Below are 27,701 nucleotides of genomic sequence, written 5' to 3'. Positions count from 1 at the left end.
ACCAAAAACACTTTAACAGTGACGCTTTTTGGCCTACATGGCTTTGCGCAAATAAAAGCAAATCCAATACATTATCAATCGTCGTAAACTTAAGCTTCGTTGCAGAACTTTCTATATCGATAGGTGTCCCCCTGTTTTTATGTGTGAACAAGAAATTAAAAATAACCATTCGTGATGACAGGCAGCTGCGAACAGGTTAATTTAAGGTAAAGTTCTTCTGGTGGTGTTGGAGAGCTTGCGTCGCCAGACCGCCGGTAACGTAGGAGTTTTTCGTTATTTAACCACTGAACTCAAACAAACGAATTTTAATTGCGAGATCAGTTACTGTTTTTTTTTTGTTGGCTCTAATTTAAAGCCGCGAAAATAAAGCACTGAAACGTGACTAATCTGAAATTAACGCTCTACGAAGCAGTGCCTGAGACGATCATTGAACTGGATGTTCAATCGTGAGTGGTTATAATAAACTGCACAACTCCCCCCCCCCCCCCCCCCCCCCCCCCCCCCTCCACACTTAAAAGACACTAGCTACTGCCCTCAGTCGCCCCTGATGAAGGAGCCGAGTCGGCTTCGAAACGTTGGGTTAATGTTAAAATTTTTGGTTGGGGTTGTGCAGTTTATTTTAAGTCTTAAAACCCAACCAGACAGGAAAATCTGTCAAAATGTTTAGTTTTCAATCGCGAGTGGTAAAACTGCCCGTGTTAGTATGACTGACAAGAGCAAGACACTAAAAGGACATATTAACCAACAATTGACTTAATCATTTATTTGTTCATTTAACAACACCTGCTCGTCTCATTTTGTATTCGTTCTTGCTCAAGCCCACGCTAACCAATCGCTCCTTTTTCCCTCTCGCAGCTGGAGCGCCTGCTGCAGTATGAGCAGTACCTGTCGCAGCTGGCCTCAGCGACACCCAAGCACCATCCAGACTACAACGACCTCACCAAGGCGGCGCAGAAGGCAAAAAGCGTGAGTGCATTTGCCTTTGCTAAGTTATACCTGTGCTACACGGGCGTTTCAAATGCCTTCCAAACGAATGTCATTCGACTCGACTGCCATAGCTGCGCTGCTACACGACGTCTTTTAACGGCATTCGGTTCACATGAAATTCGAGTCGACGGAGCTCCGCGGAGACATTCGAAATTTTGGAATGCCTTCGAGGCGCAAGCGCGACCACTCTCTACCGCAGCGTCTTCGCGCCATAGGTGGCAGCATAAGTTTTGAAGAGCAGATACGTTCGTTAAACGATGAAATTCTAAATACTATTTATATACACTACACGGATCTTTTCCAGAAGTTTTGTTAGCTCGCAAATATTTACCGCATACTCTGAAACCCATCGTAGAAAAGAAAGGCAGCCATTTTGGCCCGGTGCCAGTTTTTTCATTTTGTGCTGTTGCTTTTGCTATGTTTTGTCTTTTTATTTTGTGTGCGTGTGCGTCTGTGTGTACATTTTAAGTGAGCTTTTTTTATTCAGTGAAGTTTAGTGCACTTTTTCGTTTTTTGCGACACACGCAGGAGCTAGAGCCCAATGTAGCCAACAGACCGCACACAAAAAATGGCAGGGCTATGGGCTTGCGCCTCTGTTAGAACAGAGGCGTTTAGCAATGAATAAATAGTAAAATTTATTAGAAATGACACATTACCTTTAAAAGTAACAATTTTATAGCGGACTGTAACTATACAAATTAATTGTTGCTGCTATATTTGTTTAAAACAAAACTTGACGGCAGCAGCGCCCCTGCAGCTTGGCGGCAGAATTCTGAAGCTTTCGAATGCTTTGGAATAGTCGTGTAGCACCGTGCGGGTCCGTCCAGTCCGAATGCCATTCGAAGTTTCGAATGCCGTTCGACTGGAATGTCATTTCAACGTACCCTTATAGCACAGGTCCTCACCTGTCTGACGTGCGTAGACTGGAGCCATAAAGCATGGTGTCCAGACCTCGTGACGCCAAGGCAACGATAAGCCCTACTCATGCTCATTTCATTGTTCGGTCTTCGATGACTTTTTATTTCTCGAGAGAAAGATCAGGAAAAACTAGAGTGTGCATGCTCTATTTCGAGTGTATGCATACTCTGCAATCTCAATCGGCGCCTAATTCCCAGGCATTGACCGCCTAGCGATTTAGAGGCGTGCCCTTCAGGAAGGCGTGCGGTTTTCACGTGGGTTCCACGTGCGGTTTTCTGCCACATGATCGACGCTTTGCATCTCGACAGGATGACGTAACGCCCTTTGTACAAAGGATTCCTGTGACGCCGTGTTATGTAGTGTTCTCAGGTGCGTCGCTCTCCTTTCGCTCTCCAGGCATTACGTTCTCTACTGCGTTTCACATTCTCACATTACCAGGAATTCGAGACAGTGCCCAGCCGGTGCCGCTAAGCCTAAGGGCCTATAGCGCTCCAATGGGAGGCATTTGGTCATTCTCTTTTTGTTTTTTTATGTCACGGTTGATGTCATCGCACCATTTTTGAATGTTGAAAGCCATGCACCACGTTGTGGCAGCCAAGGGAACTAGAAGCGCCTGTCCCGAATTCCTAGTAATGTTTCCAGGCATCGCAGGCGGCTACAAGGCTGCGTTCTCACCACTGATTTGGCAACTACGTTTTTATGGAGTAAAAACGCTAAGGCGCCCGTGTGCTGTGCGATGTCAGTGCACGTCAAAGATCCCCAGGTGGTCGAAATTATTTCGGAGCCCTCCACTACGGCACCTCATTCTTCCTTTCTTCTTTCACCCCCTCTTTTATCCCTTCCCTTACGGCGCGGTTCAGGTGCCCAACGATGTATGAGACAGGTACTGCGCCATTTCCTTTCCCCAAAAACCAATTAAAAAAAAAATCTGGGAGCGCCAGTGTTTCCTTAAATGGGCGTGCACTGACGTCGCAGCAGAGGCAATGGGTTCACCATCGTGGCGCAGGCGACGTCAAATGCGAGCCCTTTATTGCTTCGGCTATGCACTTAGCAGCTTTACCCTCCCATTTCACAGGCGGCAAGGAGCTTTTGCGTGGCAGCCTTGTAGCGCGGCAGGCGCCATATTGTCGCGAGACTCGAAATTAAACAAGCGCGTCGCGAGATACCTGCATGCCAAAAAGCGTTGAACAACGAAAGAGAAGGAAAGCAGCCCCCCCCCCCCCCCCCCCCTTCCTCCAGTTGACGCTGGCGGGACGGAGGGGTTTTGTCCTCTACAGTACCGTATAGTTCCCACAAGGCATGACCTGGAGAGAGATGACATACCTTGTACCCTCAGCCACGTTTAAAGTTCGGGGGGGGGGGGGGGGGGGGGTGTTATAATCGAATTTTCCGGACCACCGGATTGACCAACTCATGCGGGGATCTCCTGCGCGTTCGACAGCCATGTTCATGCGCGCCATGGTTTGCCTACACAGGCGCACCGCGCAGTTGGCGTCACACGAATAGGATTTCATGTGAAATTTCCAAGAAGGGCTCCCTGGGCGCCGCCATATTTCTCGCTGGGCTGTTGTTGGCGCCTGCACGGTGCAGGTGGCAGCAGAACCCACTTGTCAAAGCCCAGAGAGGAGGCTTTTCGACATCTCCCCCTCAGGGTTGAACTAGAGTCACTAAATAAAGTCTTTATTTAGTGACTCTAGGTTGAACCATGACAAAAAAAAAACGAAAGTGAAAGAGTTAGAATGAAAGAGAGAAATTGAGACTAAAGGAGACAGGTGCAAAAATATTTGGCACTGCATTGCACCGACTGCGGCAGCAGTTGTTTTTGGACGCCCAATGGCACATATTGCGCTGCTTCACATTCCTGTCTATCCCTGCCCCCCCCCCCCCCTTTCCACTCCCCACGCTCCCCTCTTACTCTTACCTGGCCCCATCACAAGAAGAGGCGTTTCACTAAGGTTTCACAGTACCGCGAAGACGTCTGCCAGTCAGGGGCAACTTTTTCTTTTCATTTCTTCCTCGCTGCCCCGCTAGCAACCCCTAGCTGACGTGGAAGAGCAGCAAGAAGAAAATGAAGTGGAACGGGAGGGGGGGGGGGGCGGGGGATAGGGGGCTTCTTTCAAAGCCGCTCATTTCCAAATTCCACCGCGCGCGCAGCCTCGCAGTGCCGTTGTTGCTGCCACGGCTGTCGTTCGTGCACCCGCTGTAAGCGAATTACGTCTGGCCCCGTAATTAGTCGAGACAGGCGAGGGGCAATCCGAACGAGAGTTCGCCCGGCGACCCTGTAATTGCGCCACGGAACCAGGGTGCACTTTAGACCGCGCTCTTTAGGGCTCCGCGCACGGTTTCTGAGCTATTTCGACTGACGAAAAGCCTCTCGCAGTTGGCACCACCTGTGCCAGGCCTCTTTCCAGCTTGTGACGTGACGTTTAAGATAAAATTTCTGCGTGCTTTTAAACGGGGTTCTCGCTTTTTCTGCGCGTATTAATTTAACACCTGCGCGTTATTCTATGAAACGAACGTTGAAACTATATGCAAGTGGTGTTCCACAGTACCCGCGTCGGTGCCAGCGTGTGGTATCGGGCTACTACCACGATTTTCCTTAGTCTACAACGGTCAGTTAGCCTCATGAAAGCGAGTAGAAGATCGATAAGTTAAAAATAAACAGCCTGGATGACGACGCTTAACCTACCCTTATAAGAGTAAAATGTCATACCATTAGAGGTCCCTGCCGAGCAAGTACTCCTTCTCTTGTATATATTCATAGATCACGGGGAGTCCTGATACCACTCCCAGCGCAGTGGTGCAGCGGTTAAGCGATGCACCACTACCCTGGCAGATGGAGCTGTTTCAAACACAGCCACCGGTGGGGCTTGTGCGACCCAGCTTGTCCGTTCCGAGTTCCCGTAATGCTAATTTTTGCACAGATGGTTTTTCGGGAGGCTGTTTATCTCTAGGCCGATGAGCTGATTCGCAGTGCCACGGTGGACAGGTGGCAACTGCATTGAATTTATTTGAATTAATTTCATTGCCACCCTCCATCCTGCCCACCATGACAGGTAGGCCACCTGCTTTTTCGTGACACGCACTTACGGACGCCCACTTTTCTCGTGAAAGGGACCTCTGGTGATCCCGCATTAAAACAGCTATTAATGCCACGTATCGTCTCGCTGAAGAAAGATGCTATGACGCAGTGTGGGATAAGGAACGGCAGTGAGGGGATGGGGTGAGGGCGTCTCATTCGCTTTGGGCGCGAACTCCGCAGTGAGGGAAGGGTTGACAGAGCGAGTGAAATGAGGCAGAAAGAAAGAGCCACCGCAGTGGGAGGGCTCCGGATGAATTTCGTTCACCTGGGGTTCTTTTAACGTGCCCTGCCATGAGCTAATTAGTGCCACATTTAGGTTTTCAGACTAATTTGTTGAAGAACGGCAGTTCGGCGAGATTTCCGTCAGTCGAAAACCAAGATTCAAAACGAACAAACATTCGTTAATTGACGAACTTGCACGGCGAGGCAGGATGATTATTTCCGGAAATGCATTAGCCGCACACATTTCTCAAAGTCATTAACTGGCAAAGAACGAGATGAAACCGTACTTAGTGACTGCGGAGGTTATACGAGCATCGTCTGAAAACTGTATAGATAGCAGAGCTCACTTACTCGAGTAAATTGGCGTTATTACGTAACAGCGTCCTTCCTAAGGCGGCCCGTACTTGTGCCGTTCGTCTGAAGCTCCAGGACCGCAGTTCCGTAGCTTCTTAAATCGTGCGACACCGCCCCTGAAGCGTGGTCGCCTCGATCAGCTCCCTACTTCGTTGCAAGGCGGCTTGTGCGCACGACAAATTGCCGCTTAAACTACGTCCGAGCCACTCTTAACAAGCGGCTACATGAAAGCATTACTGGGTGCGGTGCGGAAAAAAAAAACAATCCTTCGAAATTTTCAAAGCAAGGGGCACGGCCAAGTGTTCACTGTAGCATCCGTCAGAACTGTTACTCTGCCGGGCTGCAGGCTAATCGCTGTGCCTACGTTTGTGCATGTAGTGCGTGTGTCTGTGGCGGGGGTTCCCCCGACAGGACTGCGCCCTCCGGTGGCGATGAGAGAGAAGGAAACGGGGCAAGTGGAGAGGAGGCGAACGTAGCAGAGTTTCAGCTTTAGAACCACCGGAAGAGTTTTGAAGCGGCCTCTCCCTGTGCTACCGCACCTGATTCGTGTATTTTGGTTCCTATAGCCACGCCACGTCTTTCTGATCCTGAAGGCTGCAATTTGGCTGTCAGCGCCACATCGCGGCTGCCATTTGTGCGCTTGCGATCTTCCCGTGCGATCGAGGGGTTCACCTGGCTTCCGATGGCTCCGAGAGAGAACGTATGACATGGAAAAAAAAGGAGAGAGAGAGAGATAGAAAGAATGAAAAGAAGGAGAGTGGTGGAGGCGGAGCACCGAAATCACAAATTAGCACCGGCGGTTCGTGGAAGGTGACCCGCATTCGGCGCGTGTGTACGCATGCATTGGGTGTCTGGGGATTTACTAGGTATATGGTTCTTGGGATCTTCACGGCAAGTCTATATATATATATATATATATATATATATATATATATATATATATATATATATATATATATATATATATATATATATATATATATATATATATATATATATATATATATATATATATATATATGGCTGAACAGGAGGGCTACGTTGCGAAATTTAGTGCGTTAACAATCTTAGCTACAGAATGCGATGACAGATGGTTAAACGTGTCATGCTTACAGTGCAAAGATGAGAAACCAGAATTACTGGACAGCAAAAACTTAAGAAGCCAGAAGTTCCAGAAGTTGTTTGACGTTTCGGCCGTGGACCGAAACGTCAAATTACATTGTTTCAAACGTTGGTCTCTGTTTAGTCACTATATATTATAGGAGCAGTTGAATGATGGAGGAGTCGCTACAACCAGCGAACTCGAGAGGGGCGGCAGGAATTAAAAAAACAACAAAGAGAACGTCTTCTGAATTTGTGCGAATGGAATCCTATGGATATAATCGCGTTAGCAAGAAAAAAAAAGCAGCTTTGAACCGCCAGTAACACGTGACGCCACAAGCGGAACGCCCTGAGCGAAAGGCACAAGTGACGCCTGTTCGCTTTTAAACTGCCCTGTGCCCCTTCGTCTATTTCCAACGCACACTTCCGGCGGTGCGTGACTCTTTCGACTGACCCGCACCTTATACGCTCAAGTCTATCAGCGCGCTCCGCACCGAGACACCGTCGCCTCCAGTATAGCGGCGCGAAAGAGACCGCGCGCGCCGGCACTTTCGCGCGGCTATAATTCTCGCCGCAAATGGACGTGGGATCAAAAACAAAGGAAGCAGCGGAAGGGGCGCGAATGAGTCTGCGCAGAGAGGAAAGCGTGGAAGTCGTAGAAAGGGCCGTACTCGCGTAATGGGCCAGTGCTCTCCGCTGTTCCCGGCGGTAGCAGTATATCGCTCGCTCCCACGCGCATTCAACGGCCACAGCGGGGCGGCGTGGACCCATTGCTCTCCTGGTGCGGCACTCTTATGCAATTTGAGTTCCTTGCCGCCCCGGCAACACTTGCGTATGCTTGTTGGCGGGGACCATTGTCTCGCGGACTAGATTTCTCGTCGAACGGCGGCGCCGACTGTGTTAGGTGGAAGTACTATACGGTCGTTTCGCGCTCGGTGCAATCGACACCGCACAGACGGCGACGAAAGACGGAACTGCGCGTAATTCGGAGCGGGTCGTAGGGATCTCGAAAGAAGGGGTCACGTGGTTAGTGGTTGTCCTTCGACTTGGCTGCGCCCAGTGCTACTGCTGATAGGAAACTGAAGCGGCTTTAATGCGAAGCATGTTGAACTGTTTTACTTCTCTCAGACACACACACTGAGCGGACGCGGCGGTCGAATTTCGATGAGGCGAAATTCTAGAGGCCCGTGCACTGTGCGATGGACAGTGTACGTTAAAGAACCCCTGGTGGTTGAAATTTCCGGAGACCTTCACTATTGTGTCCCTCATAGCCTGAGTCGCTTAGGGACGTTAAACCCCCATAAACCACAAAACCAAACGTACACTGAGGAATTTGGATATAGAATGCAAAAATAAAAACAACTGAGACGAATCTTTGATGGCGAAGAAGTAGACAGCGCTGGGCATACTGAAGAATCGAACACCGCGATAGACGGGGACAATAGAGGACAAAGCAAGCGCTAGTGTTCATCGCAGCGTGCATATCGTGGGCTTCTGTCGTGATATAGCCATCGAAATAAAGGAAACGCGTGCTTCGTCGGCCCAGTTCTAAACTCGATATCGGGACGCTTATATGCAGGCTCGCGAGACGGCTTCCACCGCGCGATGATAATTTTTCCGGACGAACTGATGGACGGAGGCATCGCCGCCTGTCTTATCTGGCTCTGTACTGGACTGATAAAACTGTGACTATGGCGCCGCGCTTTCTCTGCGCCTGGTGGTGGACTGGCCACTGTTGTCGCTTCCGCTATCCACCACGACGCCGCTTCCCACGACGTCAGTCGCTCTAGCGGGCAGTTAGCTGGCCGCCGCCGGCGCTCAGTTTGGCTTCCGCCGTCATGTCAACGCGGCGGAAGAGGCGATTCGGGCGCCATGCTTGAGAGCGGTTGTAATGGGCGGCAGTTTCGACTGCTCGCTTCGTCGTTTGGACTGTGTGTTGTGTTGACGCCCATTCGTTTTTGGAGGGAAGATCAGACCCCGAGTGGAAAGCGGGCTCGGCCACGAACGACGATGGCTTCTTGCATGGAGTGGTTCTGCCAGCGTATCCTATGGAACGCTCAGGTGCCGGTGACGGTGAGAGACGTTGTGTTGTGGTCGGCGTTTCCCGCTGCCCGAATCAGCGCTAGCCAGTGTCCCGTGCTATTTTCAAGAGCTGTCTTCATTTTCAGTGTCCGCCATATACCTTGTATTCCCATTTCGACGGAGGCTTGTTGTTGCCTTGCTTCACGTTGCGCAGCCGCTTTTAAAGACGAGACGCGGACCATGTCTGTTTTTCTTACGCAATCCGAAAAAAAAATGCAGGTTACGACAGGTGCAGGCGGGATGGGAACAGGCTTGTCTGGAGCTCGAGCTGTGGTCAGCGGAGCAAAATATGTGGAATTTTGAAGCAGGTAGAGCTTTTCGCAGGTAGTCCTAGCGCTCAAGAGCTTCCGCATAGGTACCGGAAGAATGATAGCAGATGCGCAGTGCCCGCAACAAAGAAGCTGCGGTAAGACCCCGCGTTGTTTGTACTGCACCACACCGCTACAGCGTGTATACAGTGCGCTGTTGGCACTGGGCCAGCTGTTTTGAATGGCGCGTTGTTGCTGCTTGGGAAGCCTCTCGCTGTTCATGTTTCTGCGGGATGACGTGCCGGTCGCCGCACTGCTGCTTGCTGTCAACACTGCCGCCTCTACCAAACTGGGTTTCGCAGACAACGGCTTTTTTTCTTTTGGGTAACAGTTTAGCGCTACATGAAAACCTTCACGACTGAAACAGCTTTTCTTTTTTCTGCGACGCATATCTGAATGAACTCTCCGCTTCCTGATTTTGCAGCGCTCACCGTGCTGGAATTTCCATTTTTTTTTTACTTTCAGGGTCTGGCCTCGCCTTGCGAGGAGCAGCTTTCTGTTCACAAGGCCCACTTTCGAAGCTAGCATGTTATAATTAGGCCGTTCATGCAGCCAGCGATAAGTTAGTATAGGCGTAAGCACTTTCTCCTATCCTGTAATCCTCCCTTCGCGGAGCGTAGTTAACTTAATTACACCGTGTAGCCCTGTTTTCTGCGCATTTCTTGGTCCATAAATGCGACGTCGGGTAACTCTGCGATGAGGCATCGACTGAAGTTCGTTACGTCTCGTACCAGTAACTGACGGATCGTCTTATTTCTGCCGGCACGGAGCTGTTCCTCCCCGACTCGACAGGTGACTCGGCTTTGCACTTAAAAGAAATGTATATATCTAAGAACGCCCCAGTCCTGGTTTCGCGTCGCGAAAGGCTTATCGGTGGTGACCCCGTTCCTTTGCTGCTGCTGCATACCGTGGCGTCTGCGTCGTCGCAAGCCCTCGCGTCGCAGCACACGTGGAGGCGACGGGTCCTCGTTCTTTAAGACCGTGTGTCGCACGCCTGTCGCTCACCAAATCGCTCAACGGTGTGTCGCCCGCTCAGCTCTCCGCAGTTCGCTTTTTCCCCGGCTTAAGCCGCTGTGGTACGCGAGACAGCGAGGAAAGAGTGACGCTTGAAGAACCGGGAATGCGGGGGAAAATGAATGCCGAAGGCTGTGGTGAGTGGGTTCTGCTCACTGCTAAGGAAGCTAGTTTCCGTGGCTCTGTATTGCTCTTCCTACCCTTATGGTGTCTTCGACTGGTCGCTTTAGATCGCTCTAGAGTGCTCTGAGAGGCTACCGCACATTCGGCTGGTCGAAACAGGCCGCTCTGACTACGTTCGGCTGGTTCTCTTGGAGCGCTCGCCTCCAGCTCAGAGCGCTCCGAGAAAAAAAGTCGGAGCGGCTCCGAGATGTGTCCACGTGACAGAGCCACTTCCGCCATTTCGCGAAAGCGGTGCGAGGACTCGGCGTCCCCTGCGCGTAGGCAGAAGCAAGTGTAGGCTTTTGACGCAGTCACGCTTGCTGCGTTGTTTTGCGGGTGCCGCGCTGTGTGAGGCAAAATGTTGAAGAAACGCCGGATAAGCATATACGCTAGGAACGCGGTCTGTGTTGCTGTCGCATCAGCTCAGACGAGGACGACAGTGCTATCCAGAAGGCGATGTTCGAAAAATGAGCGTCCCGTGGGACGGAAAGCCGGGGTAGCGATCGATACAGGCTAAGCGGTGACCGCGATGCAAACTGTGCGACCACGTGCGGCTAAATGTAATCAAGGGACCTTACGTGCGGCTACTGTCGACATGTCAGCAGCGATGCCGCGTAGTGGTTCCGGAAGTTACGTCGTCCTTCTGCCTCCTGCGCTTCCGCTCTGAAAACTCGCTGACCATTCGGCTTGACTAGTCTCGTTATGCGCTCAGAGCAATAGCGGCTCCCACTCTGCCAGATCCGAACCGGATCGCGGGAGCGACCAGTCGAAGACACCATTAGTTATCACTATTCTTGTCTAAGTACAAAAATCATGGCAGATGTGATAGGCCTTATTCCTAGATTTCGCGAGACGCTGGTCTCGAGTCCGCTCAGATAAGCTCCGCGTTAGCTGCCTTCTGCCTTGCAGCCAAACCAATCGAGCGGACCGCCTGCGCATGCGCGAACGAGTGCAGCTCCTTCGGAGACGAGTGCCGTGCGCTCTTACGCGCATGCGTTGCAATGACGTCTCATCCTTCTGTCTGCGCGGGGAAAGGCGTGTTCCTGCAGCGAGCATTGTTGAGGAAGGAGCGCCAAGCGTGCATGACGCGTGGCGCCACAAACCTTTCCTCCTACTTCTTTTGCGAGTCCGCGTACGCCACCAGTTTAGGCAGGGATTTAGCGTTAATCGGCTTTTCTGGGCTGCGCGCGTTTTGTGTTCCCTTGGCGTGTGCGCGCGTTCGGCGGGGGCCGAACTCTCTTGCCGATGCTCGGAGGAGGTCGTTGTCCCGGACAACTGCTCTGCGGGCCGAAACATTCGCGAACAAGCATTGTGCTAGGAACGTGCAGCAGTTGCGAGATGCCGTGCATTGCGCTTTTTTGGCGCATCGAGTGCGCTGTTTTGGGGAAACCCCATGTCGCGATGCGAAGTTCGAGTCGCGACCTGTGTTTATAGAGAGTTATAGCATAGGCGGGATCCGCGATACGCTACCTTGAGCCGCTTCCGCACCCTGTACACGGGCATGCGCTGATTGGTCCCGAAGCGGCAGGCATGTGTGCAGCTCCGGACATGTGGCGCCACCTGGCATCCCGCAAGGCGATCTGCGCATGCGTAGTGGCGTTCCCCGTCAGCGGGTGACGGTAGCGGATCGCGCTATGCTATAACTCTTATAAATGTCTCCCTTCGATCGTGGGCGCGTATGACCAGTTTCCATGAATACGCATTTCCTATTTTGCATCCTGTTTCTTCAAACACCGGGCTACATACCGCGTAATAATATGGCGACCTACTTTCCCGCATGGTTTAAATTACCGCTTCATTATCACTATACTATGTGTGATAATGTGAGTGACGTGGCGCGGCTATAAGTGGCGTAGATTTAAGTACCGCATTTTTTAAGTTCCTTGTTGTAGACAAGTTGTAGATAAAAGCTTACTGTCAATTGTTTTGTCCATATTTGTACGAATAACCTATATGTGTGTCGGGACTCTTGCTTGTCGCAAGCCCTTTGTTTTCTGCTGTACACCTTATCCTGAAAGTTAGCTCATATCGTCTACTATAGCGGTGTTCAATAGCCCAAATGCGCCCATTTAAACTGTCAGCATAGATTAAGCAAAATTTCACTTTAGGCACTATAGTCGGATACAACTCACCCCCTCGAAGTATGCCCTCCAGCCAATGGCGGCGACCGATCTTCATAACGTCCCGGTTAACACGTGGTTAATACCCTGTAATGCTAGCTTGACAAGGGATTAACCGCAGTTTGGCAGAGGTCAACCGCCACGTCGTGAAATTTGCCGACGCCATTGGCTGGGGGGCTTCCTTTGAGAGCCATCTGCCGCTTCGTTCTGGAGTTGTATCCGACCGTAGCTGGTTTGAAAGGAAGCTGTTAACAACGAATGTGGGTTAGACAAGATCGTCTGCTGAAGCGCCAGGGTTAACGCTACTAACAAACTATGTTGTCACATAACATGGTATTGTAGTCCGTGGAGCAAAATGCCTATCAGTGCCTTGTTTTAAATGAGGCTGATAGCGTACGATCTTATCTTTCTATCTGAGTTTAATAAGCGCGGTAGTGCCAGGGGAGCCATATTGTAAGCAGAAATGGAAATCGAGCGCTGCAGAGGTCTTGCTGCTAAACAAGCCGCCACTCATATCAGTTTATGCCAGGTTATCTCGTGTGTGAAGCAGAATAGTTCAGCCTGGAGTGACTGTTCTGTTTTATTCTATTTCCGGTTACTGAAGTTTTACCTCAAGCTTGGTTGCTGTAACGAGGATCTGCAGTATTACGGCTTGGATAGCAACAACAAAAAAAAAAGATACATTTTAAGTATTGCGACATATTTTCCATAGAACGAGAAGTACGTATACGTATACCACAAGGCTCCGATTTTAACATCTTATACTCGCACCCAAACTCTATAAAATTTGCACTTTCCATGCACATAATTAAAGCCAGATGAAATTCGAGAAACGGGCTTAATTTCGCAACGAAATATTGCACCACTGTTGCACATCTTAATCTATGCGCTTGGTCAGCTGCAATTTCGCCTTCGATCTGCGGTTCTTACTAGTGTAGTTTGGCTTTAAAGGAGTATAGACACCTAAATTTTGGGTGCGTGTTTTCTTATTTGTAATGATGCGTTAGGCATTATACATGAATTACCACCTGGTATTCTCTACGAGCGCTGAATAATTTATAATCGAATTTTTCTCATGCTGTTTCGGTTTCAACAGCCGAATGAGGACTGTGACGTCAACGTGTACTTACAGGTCACGTGAGACATGAACAAACTGCAATATAATCGCTGCTTCCTTATTAGTTGTCATTCCGGCCCTTGAGGAAGGCTGGTTTCAGCACTGCAGTAAATTAAAACGATGAAGCAGCGATTATGTGGACGTTTTTCCACGCCTCACGTGACACAAAAGTACTCTTTGACGTCACAGCGATCGTTCAATTGTTGAAACCGAAACAGCACAGCAGAAAAAATTCGATTATAAATTACTCAGCGGTCGCAGGCGAATATCACATGGTGATTCATGCGTAGTAGTGTCTTCCGCATCATTGTAGAGAAGAAAACATGCCATCAAGATTAGGTGTCTATACTCATTTAACTGATGTGCGAAGTATTGCTTGAGCGACTGAGTGGTGCGAAAGAACGCGTCTGTCATTGTCACCGCTCTTGGCTTCATCCTCGTTATCGCGTTTTGCGTGTGCAAGCTTTATCGGTTTTGTTGTTTATAAATATACGGCCAGGCCGAGGACACTCATCGCTGCTGGCTCATTTTTTATCTACGTTGTGCAAAAACAAGTGCTTTCGCTGGTTGCAACCTGCGATATGTCTTTCAGGTATATTTGTAAGTGGACGTTTGGGGGGGGGGGGGGGGGGGGGGGTTTGCGCTAGTATTATCGGAGGACCTTTCCGTTCTGGCTACAGAAAAGCCGCACTGCAGGTACGGCTTTGAACGCGTCCTCAAAAGTCGACGCGTTGATAGTTACCACACCAGTCTGTGATTGTTGCAGCGAACCCGGGACAGGATTTCATGTCTGCTGCGACTCCCAAAAAGGCGGCGGTATCGCGGCATTCGTGCTGCACAATTGCGTCATTTCGTGCGGCTTCGGTTATTTTTCACGGATGTTCCAGGTGTGGAATTTCGGTAGCTTCTTGTTCCCCGGAGGTTAGTGAGTGGTGGTTCGCTGGCCGATCTTGTCAGCTTTGCGAAAGCGCGCGAAACGGACGCTTGCTTCGTTGACCCGTTCCGAAGTGAGCGCGAATTCACTCTCGTTTCCTTTTCAACTGCTCATGGCGCAGATGGTGAGACGGAGCGACTCCAGCAAGGAAGAAACTGATCTCGACCGGATTCAGGACCTTTTCCCCAGTGACAACCTTCGGCTTCACGATCGCGACCCTCTGTCGCCGGTGAGTGTGAACCTAATTCCTCTTTCTCCGCCCCCCCCCCCCCCCCCCCCCTTCATATTTTCTCTCCCCTGCAATCGTTGAAATCATTCGACAATCGTAAGTGGCTTCTTGAAGGAGTGTAGTTATGCTTTACGGCCTGTACATTTTGCACGGCCACCAGTTCAGCGGCATTAAAGGGGATGTGAAGGGGGCTCTAATAAAGTTGCGGCATTCCTGGGATATTGAAGCGCGCCGCTTCACGAATAGTGTCCAGCAAGAATTTTTTAAACGCGCTTTGTAGAAGCTGAGTTATCTGTAGTTAAAATTTGAATTTCGGCGTCTTCGCGCCTTTCCCTCTCCTCTCGTCACTTTTTGCACGCTGGAAGGTAGGCGCTGCTTCGCCGACCCCCCATCTGGGAGCGGAGCTTCCCGACCCGCCGGAGCTAAGCGGCTTATTGGCCGCGGCCACGGTAGCTGCTTGACGTCTGAAAGAACCTAACCAATGGCCACCGCTCACCTTGTCTACGCAGATGCGGGGGACGGAGGAGGGCGCGAGCATGAAAAAGTCGCCGGGAAGGGCTCGCCACTTTTGACGCGTGATTGTGCGTCGTCTGTAGCGTGTAGAAGAGTATTATTTGGCTCTGGTTTTCATGGCAACACAGTGCAGTGATTAAGTGAGTTAATGTGCTCTCATCGGAAGGCGTTTCAGAGCCCCTTTAAGACTTTTAGCAGAGCGGAGTCGTGCTAGCGTCACGGACATCGGCTGCACGCGCGCAGTAGCCCTGGCTGTCCCCACTTATGCTAGTGCTCATGCTCTGGAGGCGCCCAGCAAACCGGCATAAGTATCCGCTAATACGTCTCCTGTATACTAAAAACGTCTAATATCGAATAAAACTATCCGTCATCTCGCGTAGATAATTCCTGTGCACGAAGTTTGTCGTGCTCGGTTTCGCGATGTTTAATCCGTCACTTAAGGCGTTGGCAGTGCTGACAATTCGCCGTGTTCTTTGGGCGAATCCGCGATGGAGCAATGGCCGGGAGGCGCGGAACGCAAGTCCGAGAACCGGACGGCCACACGGGGTGCGACGTACGCGCGCTTTTTTGGCTGGCGCATACGTTGCTAAGCGGCTACACCTCGTCCAGGCACGGCTGGCGGTATTACTTAACCGCCAACGCGGGCTGTCACAGCCGCCCGCTGAATTACTAGGCGGCTGTGTACGCGCGCGCCTCACTTCTCGCCTGAAGGGGGAGCGGCATGTGTCCGGAACGCACGTCACGTGGCCTATACGTCGCTACACCGTTAGGTGGAAACAAGGTATCGAGCAGTATGTGTGGTAGCTCCGCAGCCGACGACGGTTGCCGCCCGAAGCGAGCCGCTTGCTTGCAGACCACCGGGTAGTGATTAGAAGGCGGTCGTTCGAATGCGTCACCAGGCGGGGATGCTCCGTTGTGTGTGTGTGTACGCTACTACGCGTGGCCTTAGGACCACCCTCCGTGGTTTCGCGGAAAAGGAGCGCTGCAGGAGTTCCTCCCTGCCTGCTGGCTTCTCTCTCTTCAATGGCAGCTGGCCCGCGTTGTGTCTCTTGGGGCCGCTTCCGGTCCATCGCGCGTGCCTTGGCTATGACGGCACGCGCCACCGAAGGACGCGAGTTTAGTTGTTTTGTTTTTATTTTTCGACATTTATTTTTCCCTGCTCACCGTGACGAGGTTGTAGTACTTGTAGCAAAGCTGCGTTGGTTACGGCACCCCGTTAACAGCTCTCGTCATTAGCTGATTTGCGATTTCGCCGTTGCGTGACAGTATGCGAATAATAATTTTTAATAATGTCGCATTAGAAGCCTCATAGGAGCTGAGCGGTGGCCTAGTCGGTTTAAGTATCCGCCTCGCATGCGGGAGGAGCGAGGTTCGATCCCCAGTGCCCCTAGGCACCCGCCGGTGATACAATCGGTACAAGCTTTTCCCTGGCCTGGTGCTCGGCTTATCGAGGGTGGAGTGTTTGGGAAATGGGTCTTTGATCCACCTCGAGTAGGCGGTAAATACCTTGAGTCGCGGCGCTGTTCGACCGAAGGTGCCCTCGCTCCATAAAAAAATCATAATGAAAAGCCTAATCGTAAATAAATGCTGTGTCGGTCATGAAATTCACCTATTGGTTGGATGCAAGTGACGTAAGCAGACCGGAAGCAAGGTCACTTCCGGTAAAAATATCAACACCTATAATGCTGTTGAATAGACCGGCGTACGTCATCATATCGTGTGTTTCTGTTCCGATATGGTTAAAAGATGCCGTGAGAAGAAAAGCTGCAAATCGTAGGGATTCGTCTCTAATCAGGAGAATTAAGGCTGCGGGGGAGTGGAGAAGCGAAAGTTTTATGTTTTTGCCCATCGGGAACGCCCCTTTGACGCCACTTTGTTTACACCAGGGAGAGGTATCCCTGTGAATTTTTGTCACATCATTGACCCTGTCATCTTTTGTTCTTGCAGCGGAAAGGGCTGCTCCGTACCAAGTCAGCAGCTGCTTCCAAGCTTCACAGAGCGCTGTCCGGCAAATCAAAGTCCGTCACAGACATGTGAGTACACCGCGATTGTTACTCTACGCTAATATGTCTAGTTGTAGGTGACGCGCTTTCTGGGGCGAACGCGACATCGCAGTCTTCGGACGCCCCCTTACGACGGGGGCCTTCAGGGTGTGGAACAATGAACTCGCCTTGACATGTCCCACAGCGCTCCCTCGTCTACTGTAGAACGTGTACAGGACCTGGCCTGAACTGCACAGTGGTCTGTGTTTCACACCGAGGAACTGCGGGTGCAACAAGTGACTCCGCTGTTTCCATAGTCTATCGAGCTAGTTGCCGGCCTAGTTGGTTATATGCCGTTGGGGATTTAACGGCAGCGAACATACGGGAAGAAGCAACGCCGCCAGTGTAGTGCCATTCCACTGTAATGCGTTCTTTTCTAATGGGTTCCTTTCTAATGTGTTAGGAGAACGTCGGCAAGAGCGTTTTTTTCGTGAAGTCCCAGGCTTGGTAAAACTGCGTCCAACCGCTAACACGCGCGGACCTGAGCACGGGAATGAAGATGGCGCCACACACGCGTTGTTTTGAGACGTTCTAAACGTTTACGACGGCGCGCGTGGGCACGTACCCTGAAGCTATACGCTAGCTCTGCTCATGGGCCTTCTCAGAAGCTTCGTTTCTGGGCGCTCTCGTGGGGGTGCCCTGTAATAGCGGAAGAACGCGCGCACCTCTGGGCGCGCTTGGGTCCCTCTCTCTCCCTCACACAAAGTTCGCCGCCTGTATAATGAAAGTGGGTGGGTGGGGGGGGGGGCGGAGATGCCGATCATTTTCACCGCGCAGCCCTATTTGCAGGCCTCGCCGAGGACAGGCGGCGGGGGTGGCCGCTGGTTTTTGTTTCACCCGTGAATTACATGTGCCACACGGACCCACTCCGTAGGTCCGCGAAGGTGGCTGCGGCGGCACGGCGCGCCTTCGAGGAAGAGCAACGCGAGAACAAAGAGGAAATGAGGGGGAGGGGTGCGTGAAGGCGCGAGACCGTCCCGTCCATTACGGCGGCGGCGCTTGGGTTTCAATGAGGGAGGGCGCTGCCTACTAGCCTGGCTGCACCCCCTCCTGCTGTTGCTGCACGCGTTGGCGTGAGGTTCTCGCGAGGGGTCAGGTGTGGCGAGCGCCGGCACGGCTGGGTGGGCGCGCCCGGGCGACCTTGGGAGACGTCCTTTCTCCGGGGGATGCCTTCTGCCGCCTTCGGGTCCACGTTCGACTGACGGCCGAGCTCTCGACGGAGCGTGCTACTTATCCGCAGGGAGCGGTTCGTGTGTATGATGTGGCTGCGACTTGCGTTGTAAACGCTCTGGCCTGCTTCCGACTTCTCTGCCCAAGATGTCCTTTTGACTAAGCTGTGGAGATGTTAACTGTAAAACTGTCAAGAGTGCGTGCGTGGTGGGGCCTTCAAATTTTGCATTCCTTTCAGAGCCCGCTTGCATTGCGCTCTGTCGATATTTAGAGCCGTGATAACACCTGTTCAGTACCTGCACTGGAAACGGGTCGTCAATGCGGCCCCTTTCGATTGTAGCTAAATGGAAAGCATGCTTTTCTCCTTAGAACAAAGGCTTTTCGGTATTAGACAAGCTGCGCCACTGAAATCGGGTGTTTCCTAGTCTTACTAATGCGTGAAATGAATAGCGATTTTTTTTTTGAAAGAGAAAGCACTATTGGTATCCTGACCAGGCCATTGCGCCATTTTAATAGAACAGATGTCTTGCCACGTCTCCTTCGGGAGTCTGGCTTCGCCGCAGGGTTTCGGGCTCGCTATCTGAATCGGAACTGACCAGCGTAGGCTCGCTGAGAACTTTCCGTGCCACAGCCGCCGTTATCGACAAACATTTCCGGTTATTATTTTGATAGGCTGCTATGTCATGTCTCTGCGAGCCACATTATGAATACCTTTCTTTTGGAGTGTATAATTCTGTGCGTCGGCGTTCCACGCGAAATCCTCCTCTCCTTTTGCGCTGCCCTTTCAGTGCTGCCCACATCAGCACCAGAGTTGCCGAGTGTTGGGACGTCCCGTTAGGCGACCGTAATTGTTATTAGACGCCTCTGTTTACTAAGCGGCAAAATATAGGGCGTCTTTATATCGCAAACTATACATGCATCGGAAGGAACCACCGGCGAAAAACAATTGGGTGTCCGTCGGAGCGGAAACAATGACAAAGGAAAAATGAAATACCGGAAGTGAGTTGTCGGATTCGTAGAGCCGAGGCACCCGATCCGGTTTACCATGGAGAAAAAAAAAAAAAAAACGGGCGAGACACTTTCCACTGGCGCTCATTTTATGACCGGAAAGCTGGACCCTGAGAGGATCAACGCGAACTGAGAAGGAGCGCAGATGAAATAAAAAGTGAAAAAAAAAGATAAAATAAAAGCAGCCGCGAGTAGCTGAGGAGTTTTCACTTTTCCACTGCGTTCGTGTGTGGCACGCGCCTTGCGTCGGCTTGGCTGGCGGGCTGCCTAACCTGTCGCGAGCACAGAAGAGGTTTGCTGACAAGCCGGCTTTTGAGAATGGCTGCTGGCACGCCCGGCAGGAAGAATGAACAGAGTGAGGAGGAGAGAAGGCGAAGGCCGTCCAGGTCCTTCGAAGCGGCTGCCCACTTGGCCCTTGTGGGAAGCCGCGTGGAAGTTGAAATGCTGCTGCTGCTGCATGGGCCGGCCTGGCCGCTAGCAGCGGGATTCCCTTGCGTAATCGCGACCGCGCTGCAGCCCCTTTTCGAAGCTGCGCGGTCTTTCATATTTGCTCGCGGACGATGGACCCTTCTTCTTCTCCTGGCCGTGCCTGCGCTGATGATGGTTGCCGAGCGCTTTGATTGAACCGAAGTTGCGCGACCAACGCCAGTGGCTGTGCGGGCGGGCTGCGCACCGCTGTAAGCACACATCTGTCAGGTCATATCTTCGCTTTAACGCTATGGCGCTGCGCCGCTACAGAGGATTGCGTCTTTTAGCTGGACGCCCTGCGGCCTCCTCCTCCTGGCATGGATTGATCGGAGAGAGGGCTATGTCCACCAATAGTTATTGAATCATCGGTTGATTGACGGGTCTTGCAACAAAGGGAGACGTTGTGCCTGTGCATTCTGTTTGGTGAGCGGCTACTCGAGTTGTGGCTCTTTCCGATCGATGAGTAATGGCGCCTACAACACGCTCCTTCTAGATACACATGCGACGTGTCGCGATACGTAGCTACGGAGTCTATAGACACCGTATTTTAAAGCTTGCAGCCACGTTGTTAATTGACTCGTGTTGTTGCATCACAAGTGCGGGATGCTTGCTTCTAGTATGCGCGCCTGCACAAGCGGCGAGTCTTTTATTAAATTGAGCTGCTCTTCTAAAAGTGAGGAAAAATGTGTGCCCGATCCAAAACACCGATCTCGCTGTTTTGACCGACGAATTGCACAATATCCGTCGAACGCCTAAATTACCCAATTCGTGACGTGCTGCGTAAGCGTGTTTCCCTTTCAGGCCGCTTTTTATTTTGTGTTCCTGGGAGAGCGACAGCTGGGACGTTTTCTGGAGAGTGACTCTCATACGCGCCGAGTTCATGACGTCGCCTATACACGATTACGTCGCTTATTGTGCAGTTCTCTCCCGGTTTATATCACACCGCTGCTGCGCGACTGAGTGAGTGAGCAATGCTTGTGTTGGCTCTACTAACGCTGACTCGCGTGCGCAAGAATCAACGCTCCGTTTCGCTTCTCCCGCAGGCGAAAACCTGTTTTGATTGCTAAAAGGAGGCTACGTCCTCTCGCTAATTCTCACAACCGGGCCCTTCTTCTTCCCCGCAGGGCATCACCGGGTAAAGACTGCACGGCCGTGTTCCAGGATGCAAGCAGGTCGGCCGGTGGCAGCTGCGCGCGCTATTTCATCATGGACGGACCGGCCCAGTTCTCCATCGTAAGCTTGCTTCGACTTTGTGCCTTCTCCCGCGCTATGCGTTTGTCGTCGTTCGGCTCCTTACTCACGATCGCCTTCGAGCGTTTCATTAGCCGCGTTTACATGAATGCGACAGTAGCGCATCGCATGGCGTATCTCGCGGAGCCGATGCGCTACTGTTTACACATACCGCATCAAGTCTGGCGGGACAGGAACCCTTCGCCCATTGAACGTGGCAGAGGTGTCTAGTCATCCCCACCTTGAACTAAGTCTCCTTTTTTATCCGGCTGGGGGGGTGTTGTATGATTATGACAAGGAGGAGGAGGGACTCCTTCGAACCTGTTTCCATTCATACCAGTGAAGTCGACTTTCTATTCTCCATCTACCCCTGTCTAGTGCATTGATGCGTTGTGCTTTCCTAGCGCATTATCACAGTTTACATGAATGCGATGCGCTAAAAAGTTGATGTGAGGCGCTGCTGTCGCATTCATATAAACGCGGCTATTGCTGAGTGAGCCAAAACTGAGTAGTAGAGGTGTAGGGGACACTCCTTTTGGCTACTTATTGCGTTGTCACAAACATTAGTCCCTCAAAGGTCCGCTCTGCAGTTACTTCCGAAGGGGCTAACTGCAAAGCGTTCAACCACAATTACTCTCCCAGCGGACTAAGTTCTGGTCTCAAGGGATAAGTTTTGCGGTTAGTCCCATACTTTACCCGTCTTACGCTTGTGCTGTAAGCATGATGAATTCGCACTGCTACCTGTTTCGACGTGCCGGGAGCGCAGAGAGTATGCCGTTCGAAATGTCCGGTGCTTTCTTTGTAGCACGAATTTCTTGGCAGCTTTGCTATCGTTGACCTACACTGCATTAACACACGCTCAATGACTTCATTCGCAGGGACTCCAGAACCAAGAGCGCCACATGTTCCTGCTCAGCGATGTTTTGCTGATTGCAAAACCAAAGTAAGGGAAAATCTGCTTTCCGTCTCTTGCTGTCCGTTATTCATTCAGGAAAGGCTCGGCATGAAAGGGAGAGGGAGAAATGGCTGGATAGATGTGCTTTCAACGCGACATATCTCATCACATTTATGAATCGCTTCCCGCGCAACGGGAGTATGCTGGACTGCAGGAGCTGTTTTGCTCACTCTATGCCGCCGATATGAGCTCAGTCTTAACAGTGGTGAAGCTGCTCCCATTCGGAACAGCGCGAGCGTATCAAGTCATGTATGACGTTAAGGTTGTACCTATTTTTGTTTTGTCTGACTGTAGTATGGGTGCGAAGTATTGCTTACATATAATGCGAAAACAGCCAGACAAAATAAACACGGGGCAGTGTATAAAGACAACAGGTTAGGTGATCTAAACACCATCAGCATAACCTTTAGCAATCGGTCAGAAGAGCTTGGCGGCGAATGTCGCAATTTTATTTAGCCTTTGTTATTTATAAACGTGATTTCTGCAAACATCTGCAAACGGAGTCGGGGGCAGGAACCGTTCCTCCAGTGTGATTGGTCGTTTATTGCGCGGGCACTTCGGCGCTCTTTCGTCAGGTCGTCTGGCAATTACAAGTTGAAGGAGAAAGTCCGCACCTGCGAGATGTGGCTGTCCAACTGCCTGGCGGACGTGAGCGAGTCGACGCGCACCCCGGACACCTCCTTCGTGATGGGCTGGCCCACCACGAACGTCGTTGTCACCTTCAGGTGAGTGTCGTACACACACTGCAGCTTCTCATCTCCTGCTCTCGCCCGGTGACGATCGGTCGCACGGCTGTGGACAGATGTTTTAAAAGGGCTCTGAAATGGACTCTAAGTAAGTTGTGGTATGCCTGTGGTGTGAAAGGACGCCCCTTCACGAATATCCTCCAGCAAGAATTTTTTTGATGCGATTTGTAGAAGCTGAGTTATGTGTAGTCAAATTTTGAATTTCAGCGTTTTCGCGCCGTTCCCTTTCCTTTCGTCACTTTTTGCTCGCTGAAAAGGTCGGCGCTCCTCCGCCGGCCCCAGCGCCGTGGGCGGAGCTTCCTGACCCGCCGGAGCTACGCCACTTATTGGCCGCGGCCATGGTAGCTGCCTGACGTCTGAAAGAATCTAACCAATAGCCGTCGCTGAACTGGTATACGCAGGAGCGGTGCGACGGAGGAGCGTGCGAGCATGAAAATGTCGCCGGAAAGGGCTCGCCAACTTTCATGCGTGATTTCGTGTTCTCTGCTGCGTGTAGAAGTGTACTCTTTGGCTCAGGTGTTCATGACAACAAAATGCACTGATTGAGAGAGTTGATGTGCTCTCCTCGGAAGGAGTTTCAGAGCCCCTTGAAAGTTGCAAAACGCCTGCAAACAGGAGTCGACATCTTGGCTCATTCGATTAACGAAAGTGGACTTAACTGCGGTGAATACGATTTAAAAAATGCTGCTAAAACGAAGCGCACCTGCTTACAATATGGCGATATTGGCCTTGGAATGTTTGGTCAAGACTGCACATGAATGATTTGCCTAGGAATGCAAAGTTACGCTATATGTCTCCGATCGCACTGGTCGTAAAGTTGTACAGGTTTCAGGCGCCGGGCAGTCGCACGGAGGCAATACGAACATTGCATGCATACAAATGTATTGTCATCCCTTACAGCTTCCTGCTTATCGCTATCAACTATCGCGCCCTTTTTTTCTGTACGTCCAATTTTCCCATTCGCCAGTGCAGTCGTGTAAAGCCTTAGAATTCTGCGAACAAACCTCGCCGGCGCTTACTAAGTTATTTGCATGGTACGTTTTATTTCCCCTCGATTTTAACGGCGCTTACTACCGCACTAAACGCTGTAACCCCTAATGGCAGCAAGCCACGTAAGGGCAAAACCGCTAGCACATTCCCTGCCAAATGGGCGCGCTGCATTGCGCGCCGCTTACGGATCGCACAACCTTGGCTCACAATCCAGGAACTCATTGTCTCAGATATCGCCGGAATCTCTCCTCTCACTCGGTCCCTCTTCTGTCTTGGGGTCATCGTTAATTTTCAGCGGACCGCTCTCGCTTTATGACTTTTCTCCGAAGCCGTGCCATCTTCGAAACGGGCGCGTTCATCTTCGTGCCTACTTTTATCGCCGTCCTGCAGAGCGCGTAATAATAAAAAAAATCTAGCGAAGAACGCGCTCAACCTCCGCATAGACCAAACCTGGTCGTACGCTTGGCGCCGCACTTTTTATATGCGCACGCGCCGGGTGATTACGTTCCTCTTGCACATATATTGGCATGCTCGCTCTCATCCTTTGTTGGACGTTTATGCGAGATGTGTTCACCGTATAAACGGCCGCCGCTTTGTAATCGATTAAATGCTCGGCGCCCCAGAGAACTTGCACTCCCCTGTCGTGTATAGGCGGGAAGCTGTTATAGCGAGCGGGCGCATATATAGAAGAAAGTGGGCTAAGAGAAAAGAATTCCTCCCCCCCCCCCCCCCCCTCGCCTCCGCCTCCTCCACCCCTCTAGCTATAGCGGGGCCAGTGGCGGCGGCTTTCTACTTGCGTCACGCAACGCTTTGAACGGCGCCGCGTTCGTGCAAGTTCCGAAGAAGGTTGAGGCGCCGCCACCAATGCTCCCTTTTAATGCAACTCTATAGCGCAGGGGAGTGTGCTCTGGGCGCTCCGTTGCGGCCCCAAATAGGCCCTTAGTGGGACGGCGTCTGCTAGAGCGCAGTGTGCTCGCAATTGGGGGGACTTTCTTTCTTTCTTTCTTTCTTTCTTTCTTTCTTTCTTTCTTTCTTTCTTTCTTTCTTTCTTTCTTTCTTTCTTTCTTTCTTTCCCCTTCCACACCTCCGCCATTCTGAATGCACGCGAGCTGGCACCATCGGTCGGCCGGCCAACCTAGTGGTGTCGCTGGATCGGCCTGGTGGGATGGTGTACCCAGATTCTCTAGAGTGCGTGTTTGTGTTTGCGTGTGCGCATTCGTGTGTAAGTGTGTAGCTGTGGCAGCCGGCGGCGCGTTGGCCCTCTAGGAAAAGGGGCGTAGCCAGCTCTCGCCTCTTTATTAGTGCCGCCGATGAAGCCGCTCTTCCGTATCCGCGAAGCGGCGTTGCTCCTCGCGCTGTTTTGTAACAAATCTACATGTGAAACGGGCGCGTTCAAAGCGAACAAAAAAAAAAGCAAGTGCTGGTCGAATTCAGGTGCGCTGAAGGTTTAAAGGATAGTGGTGCTTGGGAGTGCCAACATTTCACGCGAGTGCTTTTTATTTTAGTTTTTGCTTGCGACTGCAGGGCATCATGTTCCTTTCTTTCATTCGTTTCTCTCTTTTTTTTTACAATTGCTGTCTAGACTGCATTGCAACGCTTGCTTCTGGTTAGCCGCATCGTCGCCCAGCCTCCTCTGGCTGGTGAATGCTAACAAAGCTTTCCAGCCGACGCTCGTCGGTGTGTCATATCGAGACATTCCCCTGCTACAGGAGTTGCTGACCGGGAAACTCGTTCACTCTTATCCGGCCATGTGTATTCCTTCACAGGAGGATGATACTCGCTTGGCAGGCACAGCCAATGATCAAATGCTTGAGCTAGGAACTGATTGATATATTAACCTTAAACCTATCAAAATTGCCGATTGGGCGAGTTGGTGGGACATGATTCGAAATGTCCAGCACGGAAACAGACGGGGACACGAGAAGAAAAAAACACTGACGACAGGACGGGCGCCCGTCCTGTCGTCAGTGTTTTTTCTTCTCGTGTCCCCGTCTGTTTCCGCGCTGGTCATTTCGAACCTTATACCTAGTCCGCCTTTGGCACGAGTATGGACAGACTCGCTTTTCTCGGAGGCTTCATAGTCCGCACTGGTGCCGGCGTCACCTTTTTTTTTTTTTGCCATCGGTTGCCAAATTTTAAAGCGCGAGGGGGGAAACACGTCAGCCGTCCTGCCTGCGAGATTAAGAATGCATGTGCTCGCGCGCTCTCTTTGCTGACTGATAACACCTTGCAAGCCACCACGCCCCGTCCCTTCTCACTCCCCTATTTTGGTTCGCCTAACCTTCCTTGCACCGCGCGCTCCTCTTTTTTTTTTTTGGTTAGTCGGCGAAACAGCGGAGAGATCAGAGATGGGCGCCGCCCTTTCTGCTCTTCGCGCCGAGGCGATATGCCGCCATCTCGGAGCTTCCCCGATGTTTCGCTATAATAGAGGGCGCTTTAAATAAATAAAACGTAAGAAGGGAAGGCAGGCCTCGGTTATTGTGCAATGTTCTGTTTGTTGTTCAAGGAAAAAGACAAGGTTCGGTGCGAAGCCCGAGGTGTTGGGAGTACATTACAGCCACATAAAGAAAAACGTTTTTACCGACCCAACAGCTTTGCGCTCGCTCTCTTGTATCGCGACTTCTTTTGCGATCGTCCGACGACGGGCAGCTCAATCGAGAGCGACAATAAAAATGAAAAAAGAAAAACAGCGCCCGTGGGCGGCTTGCATGCATACATACATGCGTTGTCGTTCGCGCATTTGGGTCACCGGGCTAAGGCCGCCTTTGTTTAATTGCCCGGCCACCGCTCTCCTATGTGCGCGAACACACACGCACATGGACTGCGCGAGATTTTTTCTTGGCTGGTTTTTTCTTATCTTCGTTCCCCTAATTATACACGGTCGACCGAATGATGGGCCCGCGGCTTGGCGGCGGCCCCATCACCCCCGCCGAGAGTCATCAGCGAGTCCGGGCTTGGCGCGCCCTCCATCTCGCCGCCGCCTCCTAAGGAAAACGAAATTTCCTCGCGACGACGACCCACTTGTTACTTTTTGTATACTTTTGTAGCAGCCCACCCTCCGTAGTCCGTCTCTTTCTGTTGCGTCTGTCTGTCTGTTTGGTCGGAGTCTGCTCACACATGGAAGGACACGCCTGGACGAGAGATGCTCCTCTCGAAGCTGGGGCGTAAAATCGGCGACTGATTGTCCCTTCCAAGTTTGGGTTCTTGTTCTGTTAGGCCGATCGAATCGCCTTCTGCCGTGCCACCGCCTTGCCTCCGCGCAATCTGTCTGACTGACCTATAAGAATAGAGGTTGAATCGATCTTTCGCGTGTTATCCGCCGATTGGCCCTGATTCTTTCTGTCTGTTACTTTTATTCATCGTATTAATCACTCGTCCTCGCGTGGAGTTCGATTCACCGCGTCGCAGAGAGCGCGTGGGGCAGTTCGGTAAAAACTAAATCTTGGCGTAGATTGAAAAGTAATTTCTCCCCGTGTCCTGCTGTGCATTGCGTGCGACTGGCCAGCGTTCGTCCTGTGTGCAGCGCGGTCTTGGGAGTGGTGGCCGAATTGTCCGCGCTCCTATATATACGAGCGGTCCATTATTATTCGGACGCGGTGGGTCGGGTGTGTGATCGGAGATTGTCTGGGGAAAGCAGCGCGCGACGATTTACAATCTTATAGAGAGGACTATAGCTCACAGCAACCGCTACCCGCGAAGGCCGTTAAACCGCTTTTCAACTTGTGAAAGCGGAAGTTCGTGTACTTGTGTCTATTTGTTGATAATGAAATTCCATTTTGCGGATCCTAAGGAGATAGTATAAACATACAACAGCATCGCAGAGTTATCACAAGTCGATATCCGCGTCCTCAAGGCACTGTCTGCGCATACCCGGCTGGGTCGTGCGCAAAGCGGATAACATTATGCTAAATTTATCTCTAAAGACAAACTCCTCAGGAAGTGGGAAATT

General features: G+C 51.4%; 1 protein-coding gene across 7 annotated transcripts in view; it reads left to right on the top strand.

Moving 5' to 3' along the window:
• LOC144098720 (uncharacterized) overlaps nt 1–27,701 on the top strand; it is a 621,279-nt gene that overhangs the window by 571,269 nt on the left and 22,309 nt on the right. For 6 of the 7 annotated variants that reach the window (XM_077631548.1, XM_077631549.1, XM_077631554.1 and 3 more), the window contains 6 exons: nt 856–966; nt 14,523–14,630; nt 17,091–17,176; nt 20,956–21,064; nt 21,940–22,004; nt 22,592–22,741. In XM_077631548.1, the coding sequence (XP_077487674.1) occupies nt 856–966; nt 14,523–14,630; nt 17,091–17,176; nt 20,956–21,064; nt 21,940–22,004; nt 22,592–22,741 (629 nt within the window). Of the gene's footprint in view, nt 1–855; nt 967–8,452; nt 8,738–14,522; nt 14,631–17,090; nt 17,177–20,955; nt 21,065–21,939; nt 22,005–22,591; nt 22,742–27,701 lie in introns of those variants that run through there. The other variant, XM_077631555.1, reaches the window with a different exon arrangement.

The sequence above is a fragment of the Amblyomma americanum genome, chromosome 7, assembly GCF_052857255.1.
Source record: "Amblyomma americanum isolate KBUSLIRL-KWMA chromosome 7, ASM5285725v1, whole genome shotgun sequence".
Classification (NCBI taxonomy): Eukaryota; Metazoa; Arthropoda; class Arachnida; order Ixodida; family Ixodidae; genus Amblyomma; species Amblyomma americanum.
The sequence above is the reverse complement of the archived record's forward strand: the minus strand, read 5'-3'. Positions and strand labels throughout refer to the sequence as shown.